Source organism: Grampus griseus (assembly GCF_964374135.1).
Source record: "Grampus griseus genome assembly, chromosome: 9".
Taxonomy (NCBI): Eukaryota; Metazoa; Chordata; class Mammalia; order Artiodactyla; family Delphinidae; genus Grampus; species Grampus griseus.
Window position 1 is genome coordinate 17,395,834 of NC_139003.1, and position 27,677 is coordinate 17,423,510.

Sequence of the window (27,677 nt, forward strand, 5' to 3'; positions counted from 1 at the left end):
GTAATTTTCCACCAGCAGGGAATTATCTTCTCACTGTATTATCACCAGTATGACATAATATTTTAAAGACATATAAATGCAAATACTCATTGAAAAAGCAGAGAAAGATACACTCAGTATAAAAGCTACGTATCCAGCATTCTCTTATGCCAAGATCTTGATTAACCAGCATCTCTGCTGGTTAATTTCTACCAGTGTAAGGCAAATCTCAAAATTAGCAAAAAGATTATTCTGAGGGTACAGTCTGAACAAATAAAGGATTCTGAACGTAAGTAAACAAAACATATGAATGAACAAAACAGAAATTCCAAATTATAGTAAATAAGAAAATTCACTAAAATACATTACAGAAAATAATTCCCAATATGTAACATACATTTGAAAAGCTGATCCAGTTTATGCCTTAATAAGTCAAAATATCTATCCAATTATAATACTCAGCAGGAGTTACTGTACCCTTCCAATCTCATGACCATCACAAGCATCTCGACAGACCACTTCCATGAGGGCAGCACCATAGCTCTCAATGATGGCTATGTTTTCTCGCTGTAATTTACTAAACACATCTTCAGGGGCGGTCAGCCTTTCCCACATGGTTTTCTTGGCTAAAGGGTTACAATAGAAGACATATAAAACACTCCAGCAAAAAGCAGTTTGGTAACTGAGTAATTACACCTCATACATGACAACAACAGAAAAATCCTTCCATTACTGCCTGCACACAAAGACCCATCAACCAATGAGTCTAGGCAGGTAGACTTTAAGAACACAATGCACTATTCCATGCATGTACTCTGAGAACAATGGTATTAGGAAAAGGATAAACTATCCTTAAAGAAATCAAAATGAACTATGAAACTCCAGGAGAAACATTCCTGTATTTATTCCACTAATCAATCTGGTTTTATCTTTTATTGAGATCTATGAGAATTTGGCTACAAAGGAGCAGGTACAAAGTAGACAAAGATCTGCTTCCAAAAAACAGATATTTTATTCTTTTATATTTTTAACTGAAATATTAAAAAGAAAAGGTATACTCATTATGAAGATAATTTAAATTAATTAAATTTAATTTAATTCAAGGAACACTAATAATTAAAGATAGGATCATATGCTTTACATAGATTCCTGTAAACCTTTTAGAAAAGTTTCATAAATACACTACATAAAGCAATAATCTGTATTTGAAACTAATCTTATGACTTTTCCCCAACTAGCACATGGTAGCAGTTTTTTTTTTTAACATCTTTATTGGAGTATAATTGCTTTACACTGGTGCGTTAGTTGCTGCCGTATAACAAAGTGAATCAGCTATACGTATACATATATCCCCATATCCCCTCCCTCTTGCGTCTCCCTCCCACCCTCCCTATCCCACCCCTCTAGGTGGTCACAAAGCATCAAGCTGATCTCCCTGTGCTATGCAGCTGCTTCCCACTAGCTAACTATTTTACATTTGGTAGTGTATATATGCCAACAGTAGCAGTTTTTAAACTGTGGAAAGATTCTCAAGACAGGGTGATCAGAATGGAGGGCAAAACAAAGCAGGTTTAACCGTGAAAAATAAAAATAACACACAAGGGCTTCCCTGGTGGTGCAGTGGTTGAGAGTCCGCCTGCCGATCCAGGAGACACGGGTTCGTGCCCCGGTCCGGGAAGTTCCCACATGCCGCGGAGTGGCTAGGCCCATGAGCCATGGCCACTGAGCCTGTGCGTCCAGAGCCTGTGCTCTGCAACGGGAGAGGCCACAACAGTGAGAGGCCCGCGTACCACAAAAAAAAAGTACACACAAGGTGGCCTATATTCCACTATAAAGTTTGCAGCAGTCAAACCTGAGGTCTTTTTTTTTAATTTTGTTTGTTTATTTTTTCCCTAAAATATCTTTACCACTACTCTGATTTTATTTTAGTCATAGTTAATTTCCAATAGTGTCAAAGCAGGGTATGAGATTATTTTCTCAACCGTGTCACTTCCTTTGGTCACCTGGTCCCATGTACTTCTATTTCACCTCCCTCCACTCTCCACCTCCACCCCAACGCTGCCGCCACACTAGCCCTCAAATTCAGCACTTCCTTCAGTCTCAGGATCTTTGCACTAGCTGTTCTTTATATTCTTCCCCAGATCTTAGCATGACTGCCTCCTCTTCATCATTTCAGCCTCTATCAAATATCACTTCCTCAACTACATCCAGCTTCCCTCCTCCTCCCACCCCACACACAATATATCACAGTACTATTTTATCTTCTCCACAGTACTTATTTATCAGATTTACTCAAATTATGTTAGTTTTTAGTTTCCATGCTTGTATCTCTGTCTCCTCACATCGAATGTAAGCTTATTAACAATGGGATTCTGTCTTGTCTGCCACTGTTTCTCCAGAATTTAGCACAGTGTCTAGCACATAGTAGAAGCTCAAATATTAATTACTGATTGATTGACAGCTTAAAGGCAAGTTTAGAAACTTTGCTCCAGGGATGCCACCAGATGCTCTCAGGGTGGGGTACTATGGTGGGTGGGTTTTCAGGAACCCAGCCTGAGGAGCTATGGCATCTCCTCTTCTGTTTTACGCATAGGATTGCCACAAAATTATCTGAATAAAGGCTTTGGACAAAAGTCTGAAAGCCACTACTTTATAGGTTTAACATTTTTTAGCCATGAATTCCTTAGTTCAAACATTCTTATGTAAATGCAACCCCACCAGAAGAGTCCAGCAAAACTCTTAATTTCCTTTCTCTTCTTAACTCTTATAAAACTTGTAATTTATACTTGGGGTTGGCAAACTAAGGCTCGTGGGAAAAATGTGATCTCCCACTTGTTTTTGTAAATAAAATTTTAATGCAACATAGCATACATCTCTGGCTTCTTTTGCACAATAATGGCAGAGTTGAGTAGTTGCAACAGAGAACATATGGCTTGCAAAGTCTGAATTAGTTATTATCTGGCCCTGTACAGAAAAAGCTTGCTGGCATCTGGTCTATATCATCCAATTTAAGGCTTATTGTTTTATAAACACATATATTGCCATTTTTACTAGGATAAAAGATTTTATGAAAGCAAGAACCCAATTAATGTTTCCTGCTTCCTGGAACAACGAAAAATAATCAACCACCAAATGATTACTGATTTTTGTTTGTATTGTAAAAAGGGGAAATAATCTAAATGTCCAAAAATGGGTAGGCTAAATAAATTATGGTATATCCATAAGTGGCAAAATCTATACAGGTATTAAAAATGTTACTTAATGAGGCAGGAAAAGTTGATAAAATACTAAATAGAGAGAAAAGGGAAGATTTAAATCAATAAAAAAAGATGGCTGGCTATAACCAAAATGTCGTGATAGTTATCTTAGAAGGTAAAATGTGTGACTTTTCCTTTTGTTTATTAGTGTGTTCTAAATTTCCTATAATCAATATTTATTTTTAAATAAAAAAATAAAAGCTAAAAGATTTTTTTTTTTTTTTTTTTCAGTATGCGGGCCTCTCACTGTTGTGGCCTCTCCCGTTGTGGAGCACAGGCTCCGGACGCGCAGGCTCAGCGGCCATGGCTCACGGGCCCAGCCACTCCGCGGCACGTGTTATCTTCCCGGACTGGGGCACGAACCCGTGTCCCCTGCATCGGCAGGCGGACTCTCAACCACTGTGCCACCTGGGAAGCCCCTGGTACTGTATTTTTAAGTCACTTATTGGAGTCAGATTCACAAGAACGGAGTTAACAACAGGCAAGATGCTCTATGAAATCCTTTTAGTCCCACTACTTTATGACTAAAATCAGAGGTGTACTTGTACTATAATTCTAGATCATACTAACACCTAGACCATAAAAACTGAAAATCTCATGATAGGATCCTAAAAAATTTAATAATGGCAAGAGATTATCTTTTCTAATCTCTTTTAAAAAGATGATTGGATATTATGGTTTCATAAACAAAGAACAACAGGAATATTCTTGATCAAAAGTCGCAATAGCCCAGAAGAATTATGAGCAGAGCAGAAAATTCTTCATTCTTATTATAATTCCTAATTCTTATTTATAAATAAAAGATACTACCGAGTACCATTAACTTGTCAAACTTAAAAAGAAAAGCCAGTTTAGAAGAAAATAGAACATATGAGAAAAACTTATAATAAAAGTACTTAAAATTACAATTTAAAAAATTTTTAAATTAAAAATTCTAACTGACATCTTCCATACAGCTATATCAATCAACTATAAATTAAAGTTGAATGATAAGCTCCTAGAAAATAGAAAGTTAAAAATGAATCTGTTTTAAAAGCAATATAATCCATTTTACTGAAATTACAACAAAACATTCAAACAGGGCTAATCTCACAGAAATAAAATTAAGGAGGATGCACTATATCCGCTACACTGAGGTGTTAGCATAACTTTATAGGTTGGCTTTATAAACTTTTATTGAAAACATTAATCTGATTAAAAATATGCTGAAAAGTATATATCTTTGTCATTATCAATCTGTTTTTAAATGTGAAATATTTTTATAATACTAGAGCTTAAGGAACAGATCAATAGAGAAATTAAGAACATAATAATTGGGGTTCATATTAAACATTTAGGGTCTGGTCAAATTATCCACTTTTTCTTTCTAGTGGTCACTGGTAGAAAAGAGAGAGAATAAAAAGGTGAAAAAAATACAAAGAGAGTTATTTGTGATGTCAATGGCTGTCAACTAAGCCCCAGGAATTACATATGCAAAAACAATGTCAGATTTGAACTACACTGTTCTTAATTAAGGAAACATATAAGATCCTCCAAATAATTTTATCAAAAAAAATATTGGGTTGGCCAAAAGGTTCATTTGGGTTTTTCCATATCATCTTACAGAAAAACCCAAATGAACTTTTGGGCCAACCCAATATATGCTTTGGTTCCTCCCCAGATCTACTGCATTGCCAGCTCAAAGTGATAGGATCCACCCAGATGGATTTTCAGAAAATTAACTATATGCTTAAGAGACGTCTGAATTTCCTTTTCCCTAAACTGCTCATATCCTTTGCCCATTTTTCTGTTGGGTTATTGATTTGTAGATGCTCTTTATTAGAAATTAGTCATTTGTGATATGAGCTACAAATACATTGCTGATACTGAATTCTAATTCTCAGATCTGTCAAAAAGAAGCAAGTCACTTAGCCTCTCTAAGTCAGATTCCTTTTATACCAAACAGGGAAAATGGCTGCCCAGTATTCAGTACATATGTTTATGTAAAAATAAAGAAAAAGTGGTATGAAAAAATAAGTATATAAACATTAAAAATTCAGTTTTTGTTTTAAAACAACAGAAAATAGGTACACTAGCACAAAAGTATGTGCTCATAAATATTTATTAAATATAATATTTCTAATTTGAAAATTAAAAACACTAGTATCTAGGGAATAAAGTACTTTGCTATCTATCTAAAACAAGTCAAAATAAGCAGTAATTATGACTAAGAAAAAAAAGCTACTTAAGGGATAAAATTGCTCTAAAAATAGATCATTTGAAAATTAAAAACAAAGGAGAGGGACTTCCGTGGTGGCACAGTGGTTAAGACTCCACGCTCCCGGTGCAGGGGGCCCGGGTTCGATCTCTGGTCAGGGAACCAGATCCCACATGCATGCCACAACTAAGGAGCCGAAGAGCCACAACTAAGACCCGGAACAACCAAAATAAGAAAAATAAAAAATAATAATAATAAAAAGATCACAGATTTTTTTTTTTAAAAAAGGAGAATCTTCTTTTATGGTCACACTGCTTTTACCACATCTTGATAATGACTTCTTATAAAGCACGTTGTAGAGCTCCACCTAGTGGTTAAGTGGTGATTTTTGCCAATTCAACTAAATACAACGTTAAAAACATTTTTTAGTCAAGAGGAAAATGGGGGAGGTGTATTGGCGGATTATCTCTCTTAAAAAAAGCTCCTATTTCTTTAAAAAGTTTCTCTGAACTATTATTTTTAACGACCTTAAAAATATTTTTGTGTATTATTTATGCTGGTAGGAAATTCCTATAAATACATTATTTGGCTATTATTACATTCTAAGAGAGATATTATACAAAAATATATAGCCAGTAATGAATAATATGAGATAATCTAAGTCTTACACACAGAGTGGTTTTTAAGAATCTGTGTTCAGGACTTCCCTGGTGGCGCAGTGGTTAAGAATCTGCCTGCCAATGCAGGGGACACGGGTTCGAGCACTGGTCCAGGAAGATACCACATGCCACAGAACAACTAAACCTGTGCACCACAACTACTGAGCCTGTGCTCTAGAGCCCGTGAGCCACAACTACTGAAGCCCGCGTGCCTAGAGCCCATGCTCCGCAACAAGAGAAGCCACCGCAATGAGAAGCCCGCGCACCGCGAAAAAGAGTAGCCCCCCGCTTGCCACAACTAGAGGAAGCCCACGCGCAGCAACAAAGACCCAACGCAACCAAAAACAGATAAATAAATTTATAAAAAAACAAAATAACAAATACTCATTAAGGTTCTCAGAAAGCACAAGGAGCCCATTACGAGAAGGTACTTATGACAAGTTCTTAAATAGCAGAGTAACTCTGGCAAAGAGTATTATACGCTGGTCTCCTGAATAGTTAAAAACATTTTTCACATTTGGCAATGAAAGAATCCATATTATTAACTCTTATTTAAAAATGCTAACTATATGGGAATTCTTTGGCGGTCCAGTAGTTAGGACTCCGTGCTCTCCCTGCCAAGGGCCTGGGTTCAGTCCCTGGTTGGGGAACTAAGATCCCAAAAGCTGAGCGGTGCAGCCAAAATAAGATAACTATAGTTTACAAAGTTGATTTATCATTGTTTTAAATACACAGATCTTTGACCAAGAAATTCTACTCCTTGGAATTTATCCAAGAAAAACTTCACATTAGTACAAAAAGACATATGTATACTACTGATGAGAACTTAAGCTGGTAGAAGGCCATTTGGTAGAATCTATTAAAATAAAAATGTGCACCCTCTTTCACATGGAAATTCCACCATGAAGTATCCTTCTTGAGAAATATATAGGCATATAAAAGAATATTTGATGCAGCTTTTTTGTGATAGTAAAAAATTAGAAACAATTTAAACACTTATGAATTTGGCAAATGGTTAAACAAATGGTACTTCTATACTATGGAATAACAAAGCTATTTTAAAAGATATGTACTGTATGTATTGTTCAATGGGACCAGAGGTGAGTGGGAGTTACAAAAATATATAAGCTAAAGTAGTATTTGAGGGTCTGTGCTTACATTACTTTTGTACTATTGTCACAATTTTAGAAAACTAAACATTCTTCCTTGACTTTAGAGCAAGCACTTTGATTCCATAAAGACTCATTTATTATAGCTTCGCTGAGCCAAAAGATGAAAAGGTGATTTTTTTTTTTTAAATTTAAAGTAACCAATCTCTAAACACAGAAAAGACAGAAATCTAATTCTACCTGCTTCTAAGGTGTCTGGTTCATCCGGTCTCTGGGCAATCTGTAAGTAATAAAGCAGAGAGCCATACAGGTGTGTCCTCACTCGCTGGAATCCACCACCTAGGAAAATATGGTAGCGTAAAAACCTTTTTTCAAATTAAGTTAAAACAAATACAGAAGTTGTAAGTTATAGAAAATTTAGATGAAAAAAACCTGTCTTCAAAATGAAGTCTAACAGTTTCTTCAATATGATATGAAGTGAAGAATCTCCAATAGAAGCGAACCCCACCACTGCATTCTCTGCAGGCGGAGGTGAGGTGAAAGAGTTATCAAGCACAAAAGCATAATGAGCCTCTCCGGGTCCCAAGACTACTGGCTGCTTCTGTTCTGTGCGAACGGCTTGGCTTAGGTGAGCGGTCAGGGTGAACACAGCACCTGCTACCACTGGCATTAACTCCTGTGCTGCTTCATCATCCAGTATCTTAAAGCAGAAAGACAAATCAGAGTGAGCACCCTGCTTTCAGCTACAGTCATTAACATGTCTTATACATTTAGCTTTTCAATTACCATAAGAATATAAGAATGGAATTGTATTGTTCAAAGACAGTAGAAGCTAATACACAAAAAGAAATTTAAATAGAATGCTGGGTAACATGTTCTTAACCAGAAGGGAGTCCTATCAGAATTCCCTACAGGTTTTTCATGGAAATTAACATAATGGCCTCACCACTAGAGTCTCCCATTCAGTAGGTCTAGGGTAAGATGTGTCATGTAGATTTTTAAAAAGCTTCCTAGAAAATTCTGATACACACTCTGGTTGAGAACCATTACTGTACAGAGTTAATACCTTTCTCAAGAAAAGTCTTAACACTGGCATTGCACAACTCTGTTTACTCCAAATGGGAAAAAAGGAGTGGCAAACTATATGTTTAAATGATATAAATATTAGTTTGGCAGTATAAAGTAACTTATGAAGCATGTCACCTTATCATGCACATCTTGTAAAATATCACGAATAATCAGCTGTCGATCCTCTGCCTGAATGAGGTCCTGAGGACAAGCTGTCAGTATAATTTCTACCAGCTGCCTCCATGACTCCAGAGCATGCCGTTTTGCATGAAGACACTGCAACAATTTGTTTCTTCCTACCACGTACTGAAGTATAGTGCTGATTTCCTAAAGCCGCAGAAATTGAATTGCAAGGTTAACACACAGGCAAATAACGTCTTTTAAACAACAGGTTCCTATTTTTAACACTGTCAGTTAATCCGAAAACATTTATAGAATACTCTGGAAACCTTCCACATGCTTGCAAGTCAGCAGATAACTTTTCACATTATACTGGTAGCCAGAGCTATGAAAAATAATAAATAAGGCTGTGTGTGTGTGTGCACACACGTGCGCATGTGTAAGGCAGAGGGCAGAGGTGATGTGCGTGGAAATGAGTTTTTAACCCCATCTTCTTTTTTCTTGCAACTGTCTAGTTATACTTACTCTGGAACACTAGAGTTCCCTAAAACCCAAGTTCAATGGCATGTTTCCTTGATGTGTCTTTTATTTCTTTGCCTCTTGCTTTGACCTCACCAACTGTGTTTCCATGAATGTGGTTCTTCCCACCTGCTCTCTGACCCGTATCTCCCCATTTGTGGTGACAAATGACTCCTTCCTCGCTGATAGGGAGCAAGTGAACTCTATTACACAATATGAAAAGGTTACAAAATCCTCAACTAACTTAGCAGAAAAGATGTTATTTCTTCTGGCATCCAGACATTAACTTCAGTTCAGCTTTTAACAGTCACAAAGTCAAAAGTGAAAGATACAATTAAAATTTAACTTCTAAGTAGTTTACTAATAATGAACTAGAAGTCAATTCACTGTTTTGTCTTCTAACTGGCAATTTAAGTAGTTAAGTAGTTAAAAGGGTAAAACTAACATATATTCAACAGGGCTTACCTCCATTAGTAGAGGTCTCTGTCCTATGGCTGCCATACCCTGAAGGGCATTTACTTCGGCTACAAGAACTCTATGAAGAAGCTATATAATTGAGAAATGAGAGAAAAATAAGACCATTTCAGACACTGGTAGAACAATAACCTAGCAATTACTCTAAACTGCCCTAGATGGAAAAGTTTCAGATACCTTTATATATAATCTAATAGTGGCACTGTCCAAGTTTCTGTCAAAAATAGTATATCCCTCACATGCTGGAGAGTGATACCAAAGAGCATCTATGGCAGGAAAGTTAGTGGAACTGCACGGGATAGCTTCTTTCTACTAGTGAGGTGATTACCATTTACCTGGTAGAGAGTTAAAAGGGTAAAACCACTTCAATGTGATAGCTGGGTAGCATGACTACTAAGAGGTAGGTGATAGGGAACCTTTTATAGAGGCAAAATTAGTGTGGCCTATTCAGTTTTCTTTCCTGACTGTTTGAAAAGTGAAAACCAGTCCAATAAACCAATATCTCTATTAGAAAATAAAAAGTTATTTTTTCCTTAACGACTCAAAGTCTGAACCACTTGATACTGCACATGCTCTAAAGCAACGCTCACCTTGACATTGCAGACTGTCTGTCCCCGTAAATTCTTGTGTTCACAGTTAGCAATAACTTGTTCAATCTGGGCCCGATCAAAGAAATCCAATTGCAAAGGCTCAGGGATCTCCTGACTGAAGTCAATGGAGTCGAGAATACTGAGAATTTTTCGACGTACTAGAAATAATAAAAAGTAGTTCTATTTCACTTGGGACACTGAAGAGAAGAGCTAACCACCGTACTCAGCTCACCCTCTAAGGCAGCACTATGTTCAGAAAGGACATCAGTCTGGAAATTGAAGACTGTGTTGAAATCTAAATTGGATTTTATTTCTAATACATTCATTCGCAAAAATATTGTTTTCCCATACTATCATCTTAGTTATAAAAAAAATTTTTTTTGATGACAAACAATCCTTTATATAGCTTTTCTACATCAGTTCAGAATTTGCAGATACAGGCATTAATTACCTCTTGAGATTTTATGCAATTTAATATATACGTATCTACAAATTTATTACAAATTCAAAGGGCTTTACCTTTTGTAGTAGTATCAAAGTGCAGGAACCCAGAGACAGACCTATTTTCATCTTCTATTCCTCCTTCCCCATCTGTTGAAGCATCAGTAATAAAAATCAGAAAAAGAACAACACACTCATAAAATTTATTTGGAAATAACAAACACAAGGTATTTTATTTCTAAGTCACTGTTTCTAGGTCAAAGAGCCCCTTGCAAACGGATGATTAAAATGCAAAGATGATGAGGACTTATCAACAACATTCATCTAATTCTTTCCGTCTCTATGAGATCCACTTCACAATTGTAGAGAGCATAATCAGAACTCCAAGAGAGGCAGGACCCAACCATGCCAGTGAGATGATTAGAAAAGCTTATGCTTAATTTGCATGTAAAATACGTATTAGAATATCTTGGGTCATGCTGGCTCAGTGTGACAAACTCCACTGTGTATCTGTGTCTATGAATACAGCAAAATGTGAATGCTCGAAACAACAATAAAATTGCAATTATGGGTGATTTTGTGTTTTAAGGAAAAGAATTCTAAAGGCAGAAAGAACTTGTTTGGCCTACAATCACATACTAACCATAAGATTCAGATTTGTGCTTGCATTCACACAGACCAGTCAGCAGCATAACAATACAAATGCCAACACATGTTCACCTGAGTATGGTTTCACTGGCATGTCATCCAGTAGGAGGTGAAGGAGCCTCTGGGTGTGTGACCGTTGGCGATTCAGAGAAGTCACCCTTAGTTCTATCGAGGCAGTCTTCATCAGCCATGACATTTGGTTCAGCATAGATATTTCATATTCTGGAATTGAAATATGAATGTTTAGTTTCCCAGTATAATAACACAAGATCAGAACAGACCTAAAATCCATAACTCACCAGATATTTTCCCATGTAACATAGTCAATATTTTATGAAAATTGGCACCATAATAATTTATTGCTCTAGAAAATTAAAAAAGAAAAAAAACAGATGCCAAGGGAGAAAAAATAAACGAGTATATGTGTATGAAAGTTGAGCAAAAGCAACTGAAGAACAAAAGAGAATCAAGTTTCTGTCAACAGAATAATTTCACACAGACGTAGAGGATTCTGAGTCTACCATACCAGATGCAGGCCATCAAGTGTGTGGTGGCGGGAGACAGCGCAGTAGGTAAAGCTTGCCTCCTCATCAGTTACACGACCAATGCCTTTCCTGGAGAGTATACCCCACTGTCTTTGACAACTATTCTGCCAATGTTATGGCGGATGGAAAACTGGTGAATCTGGGCTTGTGGGATACAGGTGGACAAGATGATTATGACCTATTACTTCCCCTATCCTATCCGCAAACGGATTCTTAATTTGCTTTTCTCTTGTGAGTCCTGAAAATGTTCGTGCAAAGTGGTACCCTGAAGTGTGACACCACGGTCCCAACACTCCTATCATCCTGGTGGGGACGAAACTTGATCTGAGGGATGAGAAAGACACGATTGAGAAACTGAAGGAGAAGAAGCTGACACCCATCACCTACCCACAGGCCCTGGCCATGGCCAAGGAGATCAGTGGCATCAAATGCCGCTCGGCGCTCACGCAGCAAGGCCTCAAGACAGTTTTTGATGAAGCTATCTGGGCAGTTCTCTGCCCACCTCCCGTCAAGCAGAGAAAGAGAAAATGCCTGCTGTTGTGAATGTCTGGGCCCCTCCTGCCTGTCCCGTCCCCCCAGGACACTTTGTACGCTTTGCTCAAATGGTGGAGACTTTGCACTCAATGCCAAGTTTTTGTTACAGATTAGTTTTTCCATAAAACCATTCTGAACCAATCAGTAATTTCCAGGTTTTGTTTGTTTAAAGTACTTTCACATTCTATTAAAGTTTAGCCCTAAAATGACAAGCTTCCTTAAAGCCTTATTTTTCAAAGCCCCTATTCTTGCTCAGATTAAGAGTTGCCAAAATACCTTGTGAACTAAGTTGCACTGCTGGGCTAAGAACACTAACCACTAAACTGTTTAAAGACCTTTGTTTGGAAGAGACTGTAGCTTCTGAGGCAGGAGATGCAGACGCTCGCTAATGAGTTTCAGACGTGAAGAGCAGTACAGCCTCCTTCCTGAAACGCTGTCATTTAATGCATCCTGATTTACCAGCCCGTGTTCACTACCTAACATTGTACTTTACATCATAATGAATGAATGTAACAGCTCAGCTCTTTGGATCAATCTTTTTGATTTCATAGAGAGATTTTTTGAACAAATTAGTGTATTAGCTTTTGTGAGATTTTGAACAGAGCCCTTACTCCCATGCTCCCTCCGATGAAGCATTCTGCTCTGGCCGTGGGTGCACTGGGTGGAGTGTGTGGAACACTTGTGATCAGATGAAGACAGTATTTTAACAAAATATGGAAATTTACACTACATTGTATACGCAATAATTAAACTATGAAAAGTGTCACAGGTAAAAGTTTTAAAAGGTTAATTTCTGTCAAATGCAGTAGATGATGAAGAAAGGTCAGTATTATCAGTAAGTGTTTTCTTAAGCTTTTCCTTTTCTTTAAACCTGCCTATCCCTCCTGAAATTGGGCATTTAATGCATCTTTGATCTGGTCATTCTCATAGTTGCAAACTTAGTATAACTGCTTTTCTTATAGAACCCCCCCCCCTTTTTTTTACAAATTTATTTATTTATTTTTGGCTGCATTGGGTCTTCATTGCTGCTCGCAGTCTTTCTATAGTTGCAGCGAGCGGGAACTACTCTTTGTTGAGGTGCGTGGGCTTCTCATTGCAGTGGCTTCTCCCGTTGTGGAGCACGGGCTCTAGGCACGTGGGCCCAGCAGTTGTGGCTTGTGGGCTCTAGAGTGCAGGCTCAGTAGTCGTGGCGCACAGGCTTAGTTGCTCTGTGGCATGTGGGATCTTCCCAGACCAGGGCTTGAACCCGTGTCCCCTGTACTGGCAGGTGGACTCTTAACCACCGCGCCACCAGGGAAGCCCCTAGAACCCCTTCTTAATGAGCAATATGCCTCCTTGTATTATAAAATCTTTCTGAATATGCATTAGAAAAAATTTTTTGTAGATTAATAAAAGTGCATTCCTGTTTTCATGTTACTTTATTCAAAGCCAATAAGTGCTTTCCTTGGTCTTCTAGTAACTAGGTATAAAAATCATGCGCTGCAGCTTTACAGTTTTTAAAATACTTTAGATATTCTTAAACTGTAAACCTTGCCAGATCACCGACACTGCACCTAGACTAATAACACTGATCCCCCACCGCTTGCCTCACTGAGTGCACACACACTTCCTGTCTTTGCCCGAACGATGTTCCTTGGGGTCTGTGAGGCTATGTAAACCCTGTGCTCATGCTAACGAAGTTCTGCACAACTTACCCACTGGCAAGAATATGAGCTTGGACCTTTCAACCACTAGAACAAAATCGTTTAAGCTGACAGTTGCAGAATGGTGGAGTGTTTTTACATTGATCTTTTGCTAATGCAATTAGCAGTATGTTTTGCATGTATGACTTAATAAATCCTTGAATCATGAAAATAAAAAAGAAAACTCAAGTAATTCGCAAATATTTAACTTGTTAAAAAAAAACACTATCATAAAATTTGATTCTTATTTCAGAAACAAATACATTTTTAAAAACTAAAATAAATCTAAATTGCATAATTTTATGATGTCTTGAGATTATGAAGGACATTTGGTCTAATATATAATTAAAACTGGGAATTCCTTATACAATATAAGTTTTTGAATCCAATATTATTTCAATATGCCTGGCTTTGAAGTCCTAAATTATGACAGTTTTATAAATATAAAATTCACCAAACACTACTACTACTGCTAGTAATAATGATTACAAGCAAAGCTAGATCAATTTTTAAAAAGTAGAAAGCATAACAGGCAAGATATTAACTGTTTTTTTCTAATTAGGTATTAAAAAGGGTTTCTTAAAAACCTTATAAACAAAATCTTAGAGCTAAAAATAAAATACACTTATTATGAAAATGAAGTGAAAATTTTCTACCACTAGGTAATTCCCAACAGTCTCTCACACCATACTCTAAAAAGTAAATAGAAGCTGATAACTACTAGTAATGGAAATTTATTACGAAATTTGCGAGCCTAGATTTCCTAAAACATAAAGATAATACAAAATAAACTTTAAAAAAACTCAATAAAACCACAACTGTCTGGATATAATATGAACTCAGAAAACTTATAACTTGATCAAAAAGAAAATTATATAAAATAGAATCCTATAAAACATAGGTAGCCTGGGATAACTGTGTTGATCAGGCCAATAATCTAAAGTTATAGTTTCCATCGTAATTAGTTTTCTATTTTTCATTTCAAGACCTGAATTCGTTTCAATATATACACAAGAAACAAAAGTAAAACAGATTTTTATGAAACAATTTCACTCAAAAAATCTAAATTTCCAGAATCTTCTTATATATTTTCTTATCCCTTCAACACAATTTTAAATTTTTATTTGTTAGTAAAAGGATCAAATTCCATCCTTAACAGGCTATTTTAAAATAATTTTATGCTGGCAGTTAAAACATCAGGTTTCTCAAGAACAAATTACAAAAGCAACCCAAAGGAACACAGAAGCAAAGTAATAAAATGAGAACAGAATTCCACAAATTCTAAAACCGCTACCCCCAACTGTTATGAAATTAAAAATCACTCAACACATACTTTACAGATTTGTTTTAATAATAAGGGAAAATAATGTCCTACCTTTGTTAGAAAATGGTAAATGTTGCAACTGAGAAAATAAGAAGTCCTGGCTGGTTCTCAAGTATCTCATAGTAGGACCAGATGTATCAGAGCATGCACATAACTGATATATCACCTAAAGAATTACAGTAAAATAAGAAAACTGCCAAATCAGTTTTTTATATTATACATTTTAAGAAAAAAGGCAAACTTAAATCTACTAAGTGGAAACTAAGACCCATTAGCAACTAAAGCAAAATGGATAACACATGTACATATAACATAAAAGCTCAGAGTTACAAGCAGTTCTTGGCACACTAACTCAAAATATACTGGAATACAATTGGAGAATGCTGACAACAGTATTATGGGACTAATCTTGAAATCACCCTAAATATATTAATATTGAGTTGGCCAAAAAGTTTGTTCGGGTTTTTCCGTAAGATGTTATGAAAAACCCAAACGACATTTTTGGCCAACTCCAATATATATACATGTAGTTAATTAACAGTTTTAGTATTTTAACTATTATTAGTAGCAAATTACTCAGAAGTAACTTCTAAAAACCAAAGTTATGTATTAATCAGTTGATAAAAACTTTGGGATCAGAGAATCCCTTGCAGGCATCTAACTCTATGTATTCCCAAAGAGCAACGGTTCAGTATTCACCAGTTCAGTGTTCGCTGTGACTATACAACTAGTAACGACAACGGACTGTAAATTCAATTTGTGTCTAGAAATACAGTCTTAAGAAAAATATAAAATAACAAAAGGTAACTAAAGATGTTGAGTAAAGCAAAGTAAAAAGACTAGAAACAACCTAATGTAATTTATACTGTAGCAGCGTAGAAAGTTTACGGGGGGGTGGGGGGGACACAAAACTGTATGTCTACTGAACATACCTAAATAAATAACATGTATACCCAAGGAAAAGATAAGAAGGGAACACAAGGTAAAGCTTAAGTACTTACAGATGTATGCTTGTCTTTCAAACAGCTTTGATATTGTTTTTGACACTCTATAAACACTGAACTTCTCAAAACAAAACCAAGTTATTCATATTAGATGGTAAGTTAAGAAGCTTCAAGAACAGATGCTCAAATATGCTCAGATATGGGAGAGGTAATACTATTAGAGGGAGAAGGACACAACAGTGAGTTCCAAAAGCATGAAGAGCCACTTTGCAAGGGTTTGCGTGATACATTTCCTAGTTCCCAAGACCAGGTAGGAAAAATTTCCATCGTTAAAGTGAAGAGAGCAAAGGCACAAGATTCAGTGTCAACGCTTCAACCAGAAGACCTCATACTGCTGGATGATGAAAGTATCAATAAGGCCCAAATTATTTCCCTTCCATATGATCAAATTTATTTATTTATTTATTTTGATCAAATTTATTTTTAAACTAAAAAGTTCTTCTTAGAGGTTTAATTTTTTCCTGAAGCATAGTGAAGTATAAACCTAGAGGTTGGAACTTCCCTGGTGGCGCCACAGTTAAGAATCTGCCTGCCAAAGCTGGGGACACAGGTTCGTCCCCTGGTCCAGAAGATCCCACATGCCGCAAAGCAACTAAGCCTGTGCGCCACAACTGCTGATCCTGCGCTCTAGAGCCCACGAGCCACAGCTACTGAAGCCCGCGCGCCTAGAGCCTGTGCTCCGCAACAAGAGAAGCCACCGCAATGAGAAGCCCGTGCACCGCAAGAAAGAGTAGCTCCTGCTCGCCGCAACTAGAGAAAGCCTGCGCACAGCAACGAAGACCCAACACAGCCTAAATAAATAAATAAACAAGCAAACAAACAAATAAATAAATAAACCTAGAGGTAAAGGAAGCCTCTTTCATTAAAAATGGAGCAGTGCTTCTTGTTAAAATGCAGATTCTGACTCAGCGGGTCTGGAGTGGGGCCTGAGATTCTGCGCTAACAAGCTTCCAAGAGGTGATGCTGATGATGCTGGTCCACATTTTGAGTAGCAAAGTCATAGAGCACGTGTAATAAACTGGCAGACTGCTGGTTTAGACATGTTTTGTTTGGCCAGTACAGTGTTTCGATAAGCAGAGGATCTGGCAAACCAGGGCCTGCATCCCAACAGGGTAAAAATGAGCAGGGGCTGAGTAGCAGGGCATGTGCTCTCCAGTCTGCCAGATTCTCCTCTCCCTCCCCTCCCCATCTATTTGTCTTAAATCTGGTTTCATTCACTTAACTTCACCTGCCTAACTCCTTTAGCCCAGATGATTAACCTTATCAATTGCTTCTACCTAAATATGTCAAAATCTGTAACACTGTGCTAAAATATACATCAAGTTTGTTCCCAAATTAAGGGATTCACAGGAAGACCTAGCTGTAGTACTCAGAGGTGAAGGGCTGTTTGGATAGCTAGAGGATAGAGGAAAACAGTAAAGAATTACAAAAAGAAAAACAGGAAAATAACAAAGAAAAATCTCCATGTTACTAGAAGTTAATGACGCATTTATCATGAAAATGAGAATCAGGGTGTCACTTAAATTGAGAAATTAGTCGTATCTTATAAAGCCTAGTTCTTAAAATACTTATAAAATGAATAAAACAAGAAATAAACAAAAGAATAAAACACAAGTAAGACAACAGTTCTCATTACAGTTTAAACTTACATTAATTTCACTGTCTACCACCTTACATATAGCTATAGGGCAGCATAATTTACATGGTTCTTAAAAAGTACTTTCACTTACATTCTTGCATTCTCATGTAAGCCTCACAACAGCCCATTTCACAGATTTAAAAACTCAGAGAAGTTTCATGGTATGCCCAAGGTGACGTAGCTAGTTAAGGGGCAGAGATAGGAACCAGAGGTCTTCTGACTCAAATCTACTACTCTCATCACCAAAAAGAAACAACTTGAAACACAGCATCCTTGAAAAGTTCCCACATTATCTGGTCTAAATGCATCCAACTTCCCTTATTTTTCAAGTGATCAACATATAGGATCATGTAGATCTACAGGATTTTTATCCATAAATGAAAGACTGGTCAAACCGCTAAATGAAACTCATTTCAATTCAGTCATACTGTTATTCTTTCATATCTGCGATGGAATCAAGCATCTAATTAAGCTTCTTCTCCTAGGTGCTACAAAGTGCAGCCCTCTGTATACCTGGTAACACAGCTCAGCGAGTTGAGGAGATTCTCTCACTGCCACCGGGCCTGTTCTCCCTTCAGTTCCCTTCTCCAAGATGTTTAAGATGGCATGAAGGCAGGTCCGAGGGCAACCTAACACTCCTGCATAAAACCAAAAGGAAATTCAGCTTCTCTTTTCAAATTTCTGCATTAAAAACCTTAATATCGTTATAAAACTTAAATTCCATATACATATACCCTACCATAAACATCCTTTCAAATATTGATACAGAAAATGTATTAAATACTAACTTTTCAAGGCTTAGTTTGTCCACACTTGATTTAAGTCCTAAAGATTGGCCCATCACATTACCTTTCATACATTATTTATTTCTTTCAATGAATTATCCCATGAGCCTGGAATTCAATAAATGACCATTTAGCAACATAAATATGAAAAGAAATAAATGCCTATGTGTCTTATGGCTATACCTGGGTCTTGTAGGTTTGTGGTACTGACAGGTTTCTTCAATTCAAAGCCCAGTAGGTAGAGAGCAAGATTTGGTGGATTGCGTTCCAGAGAGGTGATGAGAAGATTCAAGATGTGGATTCTTGTTTCATGACGGATTCCAGCTAATTTCTTTTCAAGTTCTGATCCTTAATGTGGAAATCACAAAACAATGAAAAGTTAACATATAACAAATGGAAAAATATAAAACTTGTATCCCAAACCTCCATGTTTTCTTTAGTTTTAGTTTACTTGATTAGCCATTACATTAAGTTCAGATTTAAGAGGTTTCCCAAAAGCCTTATATACTTTTATGCTAGCAAATTCTCAAATTTCTCTTACATCACCACTAGACATCCAACAGTTTTCTTTACAGTAAGCATTTACATAAAATAAAAAATATACATGTTAATCTAAGACATACCCTCTTCTAGACGTACAAATTCTTCTGTATCTTCACTATCCAAACACTCCACAAATCCAGCCATCAGCTTCTGACTTACACTCTGAAGTCATATAAAGATTTTAAAGTGACTAAATATTAGAGAAACTATGATAAATATGATATATATTTATAAACATTTTTCTATAAAGAAAAAAGGCAAATCTGCTCCAAGGAAAGTATTTAGGTTTTAGTTACATTTTTTTTTTTTTTTTAGTTACATTTTTAATTAATATAAAACTGAGTTCCTTAACTGAGTGCCATTTAGCTTGCTATAGAAATAAAGAAACAAAAACTTTTAAAGTTTATTGGTTTTAAAACTTGCTTCACTAATTTTCTTTCCCAAAGAATCAAACTAGTTTTTTAAAAAAATAACATTAAATTGCTATTTCATAACTTCATTATATACTCAACGCTATCAGATCTTAACTAAAATATAAAATAAAATTCTCACCTTCTCTCTTTAGAAATGTACACATACACCAGTTTTATATTTCTGGGCTGAGAGACTAGATACTACTTTACCTCCTTTAAGAACTCTAGCAGGATGCTATGGGGACTTCCCTGGTGGTTCAGTGGTAAAAAATCCGTCTTCCAATGCAGGGGACACGGGTTTGTTCCCTGGTCAGGGAACTAAGATCCCACATGCCGCAGGGAAACTAAGCCCACGCGCCTCAACTAGAGAGCCTGCATGCCGCAGACTACACAGCTCACACGCTCTGGAGCCCGTGCACCACAACTAGAGAGAGAAAACCTGCACGCCACAACTAGAGAGAAGCCCGCGTGCCGAAACGAAGAGCCCGTGTGACACAACTAAGACCCAACGCAGCCAAAAAAAAATAAAAATAAACAGATACACTTAAAAAAAAAAACAAATAAAAAACAAGAACTCTAGCAGGATGCTAAAATTGGTAATAACAATTCATACTCAAATGAATGCCAGCAAACTGAAAATCTTCATTCAACATCCCCTAATTAATTATGTGGTTTCATGAACTTCATCCAAAAACCAGATTAGACATCTATATTTTACTATAAATAATGGTTCTCAACTTGGGCAGTACTGCCACTCCAGAAGGCACTTAGAAATATGTGGGGGCATTCTGAGTCATCACAACTAGAGATTACTACTGACAGACAGTGGCAGGGAACCAGGGATGCTAAGAGTCCTGCAATTTGAGGGACAGTTACACATAAAATGAAGATCTGTCCCACCCAGAATGCCAGAAGAGTCCCTGTTTCAAAACACGGAAAGACAATAATACTCTTCAACTAGCAAAAGCAGTGATTACCAGCATAAAATACAAAAGGCCAAATGTCTATAAAGAGAAAGAAAAACAGCAGATTCCCCAATTATAGCTATTCAGTGAATAGAAAGAGAACTATTATAAATTGGACTAAAAGAGGAAAACATCTAAAAACGTTCTCCAGTGTATCAAATGAAGTGACACAAATGTGGGTCACCAAAAAGCCATGGAAGTAGACAACTCACAACAGTGAAATCAGAATAGCAGAGGCTCACTCACCACTGAGGAAGGGTGAAACAAAGGATGCAAAAAACAAACAGAAGTTGCACTTACAAACCTAATAATCACTTTAATGTGCCTGGAGTAGCAAGAGTCTCATTAGGCCATACAGTCATATACCATAATACAGAGTATAATCACATACTATAGTGTATATAGTATCACTGGGAATGGTATTATCGTCAAACACAAATCACAGCCCAGCACATGGGTAGGCTTTCATCCATCATATACAGATATATTTACTCTCAGAATTTTTCCACATACAAGAATAAGATGTACTCAGGAAACACCAAAAAATAACAACAACAAAATCAGTTACCTGGTCATGTGTGAAATCTCCAACCAATTTTATCTGAATATTGGAATTGCAAGAGATACAGCAGAGGATCTTGGCACTTTCAAAAGCCAATTCTGGATTAGTATTGCCATGATATAGGTATCTTTAAAACAAGAGAACATTTGAGGAACTATGTGATGAAATTTTTGCTTCTTACTATTCTCGATACAGAACATTTAGGATCAGGGCTTCCCCTACTCATACAGCACTTTTGGGTAAATTAGACAAAGGTTTTCCCTTCTAACTAGATGTAACCTGTTACAGGTTGAATCATGTTTTCCCAAAATTCATATGTTGATAGCCAAACCCAGAATGACCTTATCTGGAAATAGAGTCTTTGAAGATATAATTAACCAAGCTAAGATGAGGTCATCAAGGAGAATCCTAATCCAATGACTGATAACCTTATAAAAACGGGAAATGTGGACACAGACACACACACAGGGAGAATGCCACGTAAAGGTGAAGGCAGAGATTGGGAGATGCTTCCACAAGTCATGGAACACCAAGCACTGCCAGCAAACCACCAGAAGTTCAGATTATACAATGAAAAGTTTGCTCCCCAGTCCTATCCTCCAAACATCCAATTTCCCAAGAGGAGACAAACAATATTAAGATTATGTCATTTTGTACTTAGAAATTTTTAGGACATAGAGTAAGTTAGAAAGGGACTTCCCTGGTGACGCAGTGGTTAAGACTCAGTGCTCCCAATGCAGGGGCTCTGGGTTCGATCCCTGGTCAAGGAACTAGATCCCACATGCATGCTGCAACTAAGACTTCACATGCCACAACTAAGGAGCCCATGAGCTGCAACTAAGAAGCATGCCTGCTGCAACTAAGACCCAGTGAACCAAATAAATAAAATAATTTTTTTAAATGTACTTAAAAAAAAAGAGTAAGTTAAAAAGAAGAGAAAGATTATAAGGTTCAGAGTAATTAAAATCAGAGAAGCAAAAGAAGATAATAATAAAATGAGACAAAAAAAAATTTTAAGCGATGCATTAGGGATCTGACCAGATTTGGAAATCAAAGCTAGAATGCCATCTCATTCATTTCATCATTTCTCTACCTACAAATGCAACTTACCTGGCAATGTTCACCACATTATCAGCCTTCTTAGTTCTGGGATTGATTCCCTGCAATAGCTGTTCTAAAGGACAGACTATTAGAGCCAGCTGACTCTCTCTTAGAAGATCCATAAAGAGGTTTTCCTTTTGCAGAGTAAGATTGAGAAGTGCAAGGCAATGTTGCACTGCTTTCTCCAGGTGTTTCTTCCCTATAGAGCAAAATCAAAATTAGAAAGTTCTACATGAATCTTAGAAACTCATAATCAATTCTTAGGAAAACAAGATAAAGGACAAGTTCCAGATTCAAAAAGACCTCAAGTTTTCAAACCTTCAGCAGTAACTTTACAAGACTCCTCACCCAGACAAGTCATGGTAACTTTTGTGACTCAGATTACTTTAATGCAATGGCTTCTCAGTAATTTTTCCTGTATCCTTTCCCTGATTATTTAGAGCAATGGTTCTCGGATGGGAGTGAGCTTGGCCCCAGAGGACATATAGCAATATCTGGAGACACTTTAGGTTGTCACAACAAGGGATGTGCTGCAGGCATCTAGTGGGTAGAGGACAACAGGACAGCCTCTACATTAAAGAATTATTCTACCAAAGGTGCCAATGGTGTTGAGGCCAAGAAACTGATTTAAAATAATACATAACCATTGTGGAAAATCTGGAAAATAAAGAAGCAGAAAATATAAACAAGAGTCACCTATAATCCCACCATTCAAATTGAAAATACATGTGCTCTGGAGCCAAACTGCCTAAGTTCAAATCACAGCCCTGACCCTGAAGAAAGATGTGAAACCTCTTTATGCATCAATTTCCTTATTCATTACATGGAAATAATATCATCTACCACATAGGGCTTTTGTACAGGTTAAATGTATTAATACATGTAACGTGCTTTTAAAATTGCCAAATGCAGGGCTTCCCTGGTGGCGCAGTGGTTGAGAGCCCGCCTGCTGATGCAGGGGACACGGGTTCGTGCCCAGGTCCGGGAAGATCCCACATGCCGCGGAGCAGCTGGGCCCGTGAGCCATGGCCGCTGAGCCTGCACGTCTGGAGCCTGTGCTCCGCAACGGGAGAGGCCACAACAGTGAGAGGCCCGCGTCCGGCAAAAAAAAAAATAATTGCCAAATGCATAGTAAGCACTCAGTAAATGATAATAACTACTAGTAATAGTAAATGAAATTTATTGAACACTATGTACCACACCCAATAGCAAGGGCTTTTACAAATACTGTGAAGAAAACAAAACAAAGATTAAAATTTAATTAATTAAATTAAAAAATTTAAAGTTAGACATGTTAAAGATGTTAAAGTGATAAGAGATAATTATGATTACCTACCAAAGATCCTGCAATAAGACAGTTATAATGAGAGTCTCTGTACTTTAGTCTGCTTTCACTTTTAATATACTTTCATTGTATGACTCACTAAAACAACACTGTAGATACAGAGAGAAAATCTTACAGTGGAAAGGAAGTTCAGAGGTCATCTACTTCAAACCTTCAGTTTACAAAAGACAAAACCAGCAAAACTGTTTTCAATATATGAAGACATTCAGGCACATACCAGGGAAAGGAGCATAGGTATCAAGCTGCTTAACGCCTTCCTCCAGTAAACTAAGAGCAAGCTCCAACATTGGTGACTCATTCAGAAGATGATACATCAGACTAAATCCTGGTGGCTTATAGGCTATGATTTCTTCTCCTAAATAGAACATAACATAGTGCAAAAGATGGTGAATTAGTATTTTTGTCACACCCTTGATTTCTATGAAATATGTGAGATTTGTAAATTAAATGGTATCTAAACAGATGAAGGCAAGTTTCAATTTAGAGACAGTGACACCAACTATATACAGAGGTAATTTCCAAAAGAGCTGATCTGCACAAAGCAGTTAGTTCACATGTTATATGTTAACTCACTAAAGAATCTGTAAGGCAGTGTTCTTACTCCTCCATTCAGTGAAATTTTACTTTATTTTATCTTGCTCAGAACAATCAAAATGACTTAAACAATGCACCAAAAACATAAAATTATAAGTTAACTTATAACCAGAAACAATTTATAGCTTATGTATAATAATTTATAAATTATAAATAGGCTTATAAATAGCTGACACCTTGTTTGAAAGTGACAGAATTAAATTACCTTGTAGTTCCACAAACTGGTCTACAAAATCTTCAAGTTGAGGTTCATAATCTCCGAGCAATTTATAAAACACCGCCAAAACAACCTCAGCAACTTCCCACTATAGAAAAACATAAATATTTCAATTACAGTAACAGTTCAAGGTGATAACCTTGCTAAGTTTTTCATTCCTCCTACTTTTCTCTAGAAAATGAGTGAAGTCCCCTTTCTACTTTATTTATGCTAAGCAATATAGAAATCCCGGTTCATTTTGCTTTGTTTTGCTAAAGAACAATGGATTGGTTAATTTTTCAAGGTAAAACATTTGTAAAAGCATTAGTCTAAAAGAAACATTTCTATAGCAGATATTTGGGCTTTGTTAATAAATCTAAAGCACTCAGTATCTAGCCATAGTCAATTTATAATTAAGCAACACCAGATTTGAACACCTCTCCAAAGTGTCAAATATTTCAGTTTCTCTAAGAATCTCAGCTGGACAGGATCGGAGAAATCATCTCATTTAATCAACACTTATTTTGCAGGTGAAGCAAGTGAAGCTCAGAGCAGTGAATGATATCCCCAAGACCATAAAGCTTGGAAGCAAACGTGCTGGAGGTCCAGCCCTGCACTTCTAATTCCCAGACCAGTGTTCATGGCTCTAGCCAAAGTTAAGAATCAAAAAAAAAAAAAAAAAGTTAAGAATCACTGGTAGGCTTCCCCCAAATGACCTCATTATCACCTCTTTGTTTAAAATGTTTTTAAAAGCTAAGTAACAACAAGGAAAAATATTTATGCCAAAGGGAAAATATATATAACTGTACAGACAATAAAATTAAACTGTTTAAAAAATCCACTGCATAGAATTTTAATGAGGCTGAGTTTGGTAACTGTACATGGTGGTTTTTTAAATATTACTTTAGTCATTATTTCCACTGCACATTATTTTATCACGGCTGATTTTGAGAATTGGGATAATCATTTTTAAATTATTTTTAAAAAATTATTTACTTTTCTCTATTTTCCAAATTTTTCAAAATAATTTGTTTAAATGAAAAATACTTATCACCACATAATAATGGATTTTAGGATTAATAAATATACACACTGCCTCTAACACTCTGTTTATAGTTATTTATCTCAATCCAAAGCACTGTTTTTGAGAAGCTAGTGTTCTAAAATACAAAGATGTAAGTTAAACCTTAAGAAGACTTCCTAGTGAAATAAATTCACAAAATTGAGGGAAAATTTCTTAGGGTAATATGTGGGGAAATAAATGGCAGCTGGGAAGAGCAGCAGTGCTAGAAATATAGAAATGCATGGGTGAAAAATAATAAACACGGAAACAAAGTTGCTGACTAAAGCTCTAAACCCTTAGGTCATAATGACCTTTGTAAGAAAAGGCAAATAAGATATTTAAAAGAAATGCCAAAAAGTATCAGAACATTTTGTTGAAGAGATTGCAATTATCAGCATCCATTATCCATCGGAAATGACTTCTATTAATGAAGCATGGCTGCTGTTATAGTTTTCATCCAATAAGGAAACATATGTTAATAAGGTAATTCTAGGGCTTCAATAAAATGTATGCCCCTCTCAGTGTTTATTTCTACCACATGAGAAGCAAAACTTCTAAGGCAACTGACAAAAAATAAACTTGTTATTTGGGACTAAATATTAGAAACAGACTATGTCCAATGATACGGCAATGAAAAATAAACTATGCTAGATACAAGTAATGATTATGCAGTCATTAAAAAGACTGTTTTCAAAGAATCTTTAAGAGCATGAAAAAAATCCTCATAATACTATGTCTGTGGCCAAAAAGGGATACAAGCTAATGCAGCTCATTATCTCAGTTTAAGTAGATATGCATAAGAAAAAGAATAATAGTTAACCTTCCCTTGGCAACAGGATTATGGGTGATATAATTTCTTCATATATTTTTCTATATTTTCCTAATTTCCAAAATTAGCATGAACTATATTATTTTATAGTCAATAATACAACAAATAAACCCAACAGGTTTGAAAACAGCAAACTATAAAAATAAAGCAGAAATGTCCCTACAAGATATATCCAAGGGTAGTCTGTGAACGAATAAACAGTATTATAGACTAAAGTGAATTACATCAGAACCTGGAAGGGTTTCTTACATAGCTTAGTGGTTATGAGCTTGGATCTGGAATCAGAGTCCTAGGTTCAAATCCTGGTCCTCAACCTTAACCAAGTTCCTTAACTTTGCTAAGCCTCCATCTGTAAAATGGGAATATTAATAGTACCTGCCTCACAGTAATATTAGAATTACATAAGCTGATATATACATTTAGATCAGTTGTGAGTGTACTGCAACCAGAGCAAATATGTACATAAATGTCAGTGCTCCCTCAGCCGCTATCCACGGCAAACATACCTAATGAATCACAATATGCCTTTCCACTAAACCAGACTCCACGACCCAGAAGTGCTACTAATCATTAGAAATTAGTGCGCAAGTTTAAACTTATTTCAATCCCTAACCAAAATCATCCCAATAAAGAATAGTGTGTTTCCAACTGCCAAAGGTGTAACACTTTTGGTTCAATTTTGGTCAAAATTTGTTCAATTAAGGATCTAAATGACTATGACTTCATATTAATTACATTACTGATCAGTAAAAAGTCACTGCTTTGGTTTTAATGCCTTAATTTATTTTTTGATGCATATAAACCAATCAGACCATGGATATGTCAGTATAAGACTATGAATTTTACTAACTTTCAAAAGCTAAAATGAGCTTATAGCATCTTGTACCTCTAATAAAAGAAAAAGCAGCAGTAAATGAGTAAGGAGACAAAAGTTTTTCTCTGAACATAACCTTTTCAGCTGCTCTCCGGTAAGCTCTTGTACGGAATCGGAGAAACACAGAATCTCTAAGGAACTGCAAATAAGGGTCAAAGCCGGGAGGCCGCAGTCCAGCGCCCAAATTAGAAGGAAAGGAGCTCTCCACCAGGGTACTAATTAGCTGGCAAAACGCACGAGTTAATGGGTATTCTTCACATCGGGATTCTATCTCATTTAGTTCCACCTTCCAAAGAAAAATAAAGGAAATTTGGTAACATAAAACCATCAGCTATAAAGTGCAAAGCATTTTTCAGACATTAACTCATTAATATCGGTATAATATCACACCCAAAGACCCACACAGATATTATCCTTTTTTATTTAGAGATAAAGACACAAAAGTTAAAAATGGAAACCTTAAATGTTTCTTTAAAAAAGAGGAAGGGAGCATACAGAGAAGAAAAGAAACTAGAACAAGTAAATTCTCACTTTAGGGTTGACCCAAGTAGCCTAATTAAACTGAGTTCAAACCAAACTTTCAGTTTGGATGGCTGCCATCTAACATGCCTTTCCAAC

General features: G+C 36.4%; 1 protein-coding gene and 1 pseudogene across 2 annotated transcripts in view; one reads left to right on the forward strand and one right to left on the reverse strand.

Annotated features, from left to right (window-relative positions):
- NUP205 (nucleoporin 205) overlaps nt 1-27,677 on the reverse strand; it is a gene marked incomplete at its 5' end in the record, with an annotated part of 80,416 nt that overhangs the window by 24,660 nt on the left and 28,079 nt on the right. The window contains 17 exons of the mRNA XM_082661435.1: nt 457-605; nt 7,442-7,540; nt 7,634-7,901; nt 8,405-8,596; nt 9,374-9,454; nt 9,973-10,130; nt 10,492-10,563; nt 11,134-11,283; nt 15,198-15,312; nt 18,303-18,427; nt 18,758-18,922; nt 19,198-19,279; nt 21,064-21,184; nt 22,168-22,357; nt 23,721-23,858; nt 24,303-24,402; nt 27,136-27,345. Of these exons, the coding sequence (XP_082517561.1) occupies nt 457-605; nt 7,442-7,540; nt 7,634-7,901; nt 8,405-8,596; nt 9,374-9,454; nt 9,973-10,130; nt 10,492-10,563; nt 11,134-11,283; nt 15,198-15,312; nt 18,303-18,427; nt 18,758-18,922; nt 19,198-19,279; nt 21,064-21,184; nt 22,168-22,357; nt 23,721-23,858; nt 24,303-24,402; nt 27,136-27,345 (2,415 nt within the window). The remainder of the gene's footprint in view (nt 1-456; nt 606-7,441; nt 7,541-7,633; nt 7,902-8,404; nt 8,597-9,373; nt 9,455-9,972; nt 10,131-10,491; nt 10,564-11,133; nt 11,284-15,197; nt 15,313-18,302; nt 18,428-18,757; nt 18,923-19,197; nt 19,280-21,063; nt 21,185-22,167; nt 22,358-23,720; nt 23,859-24,302; nt 24,403-27,135; nt 27,346-27,677) is intronic.
- On the forward strand, nt 11,591-12,149 carry LOC309827363 (ras-related C3 botulinum toxin substrate 1-like; annotated as a pseudogene). Its single transcript has one exon. The product of its transcript is annotated as a ras-related C3 botulinum toxin substrate 1-like (transcript).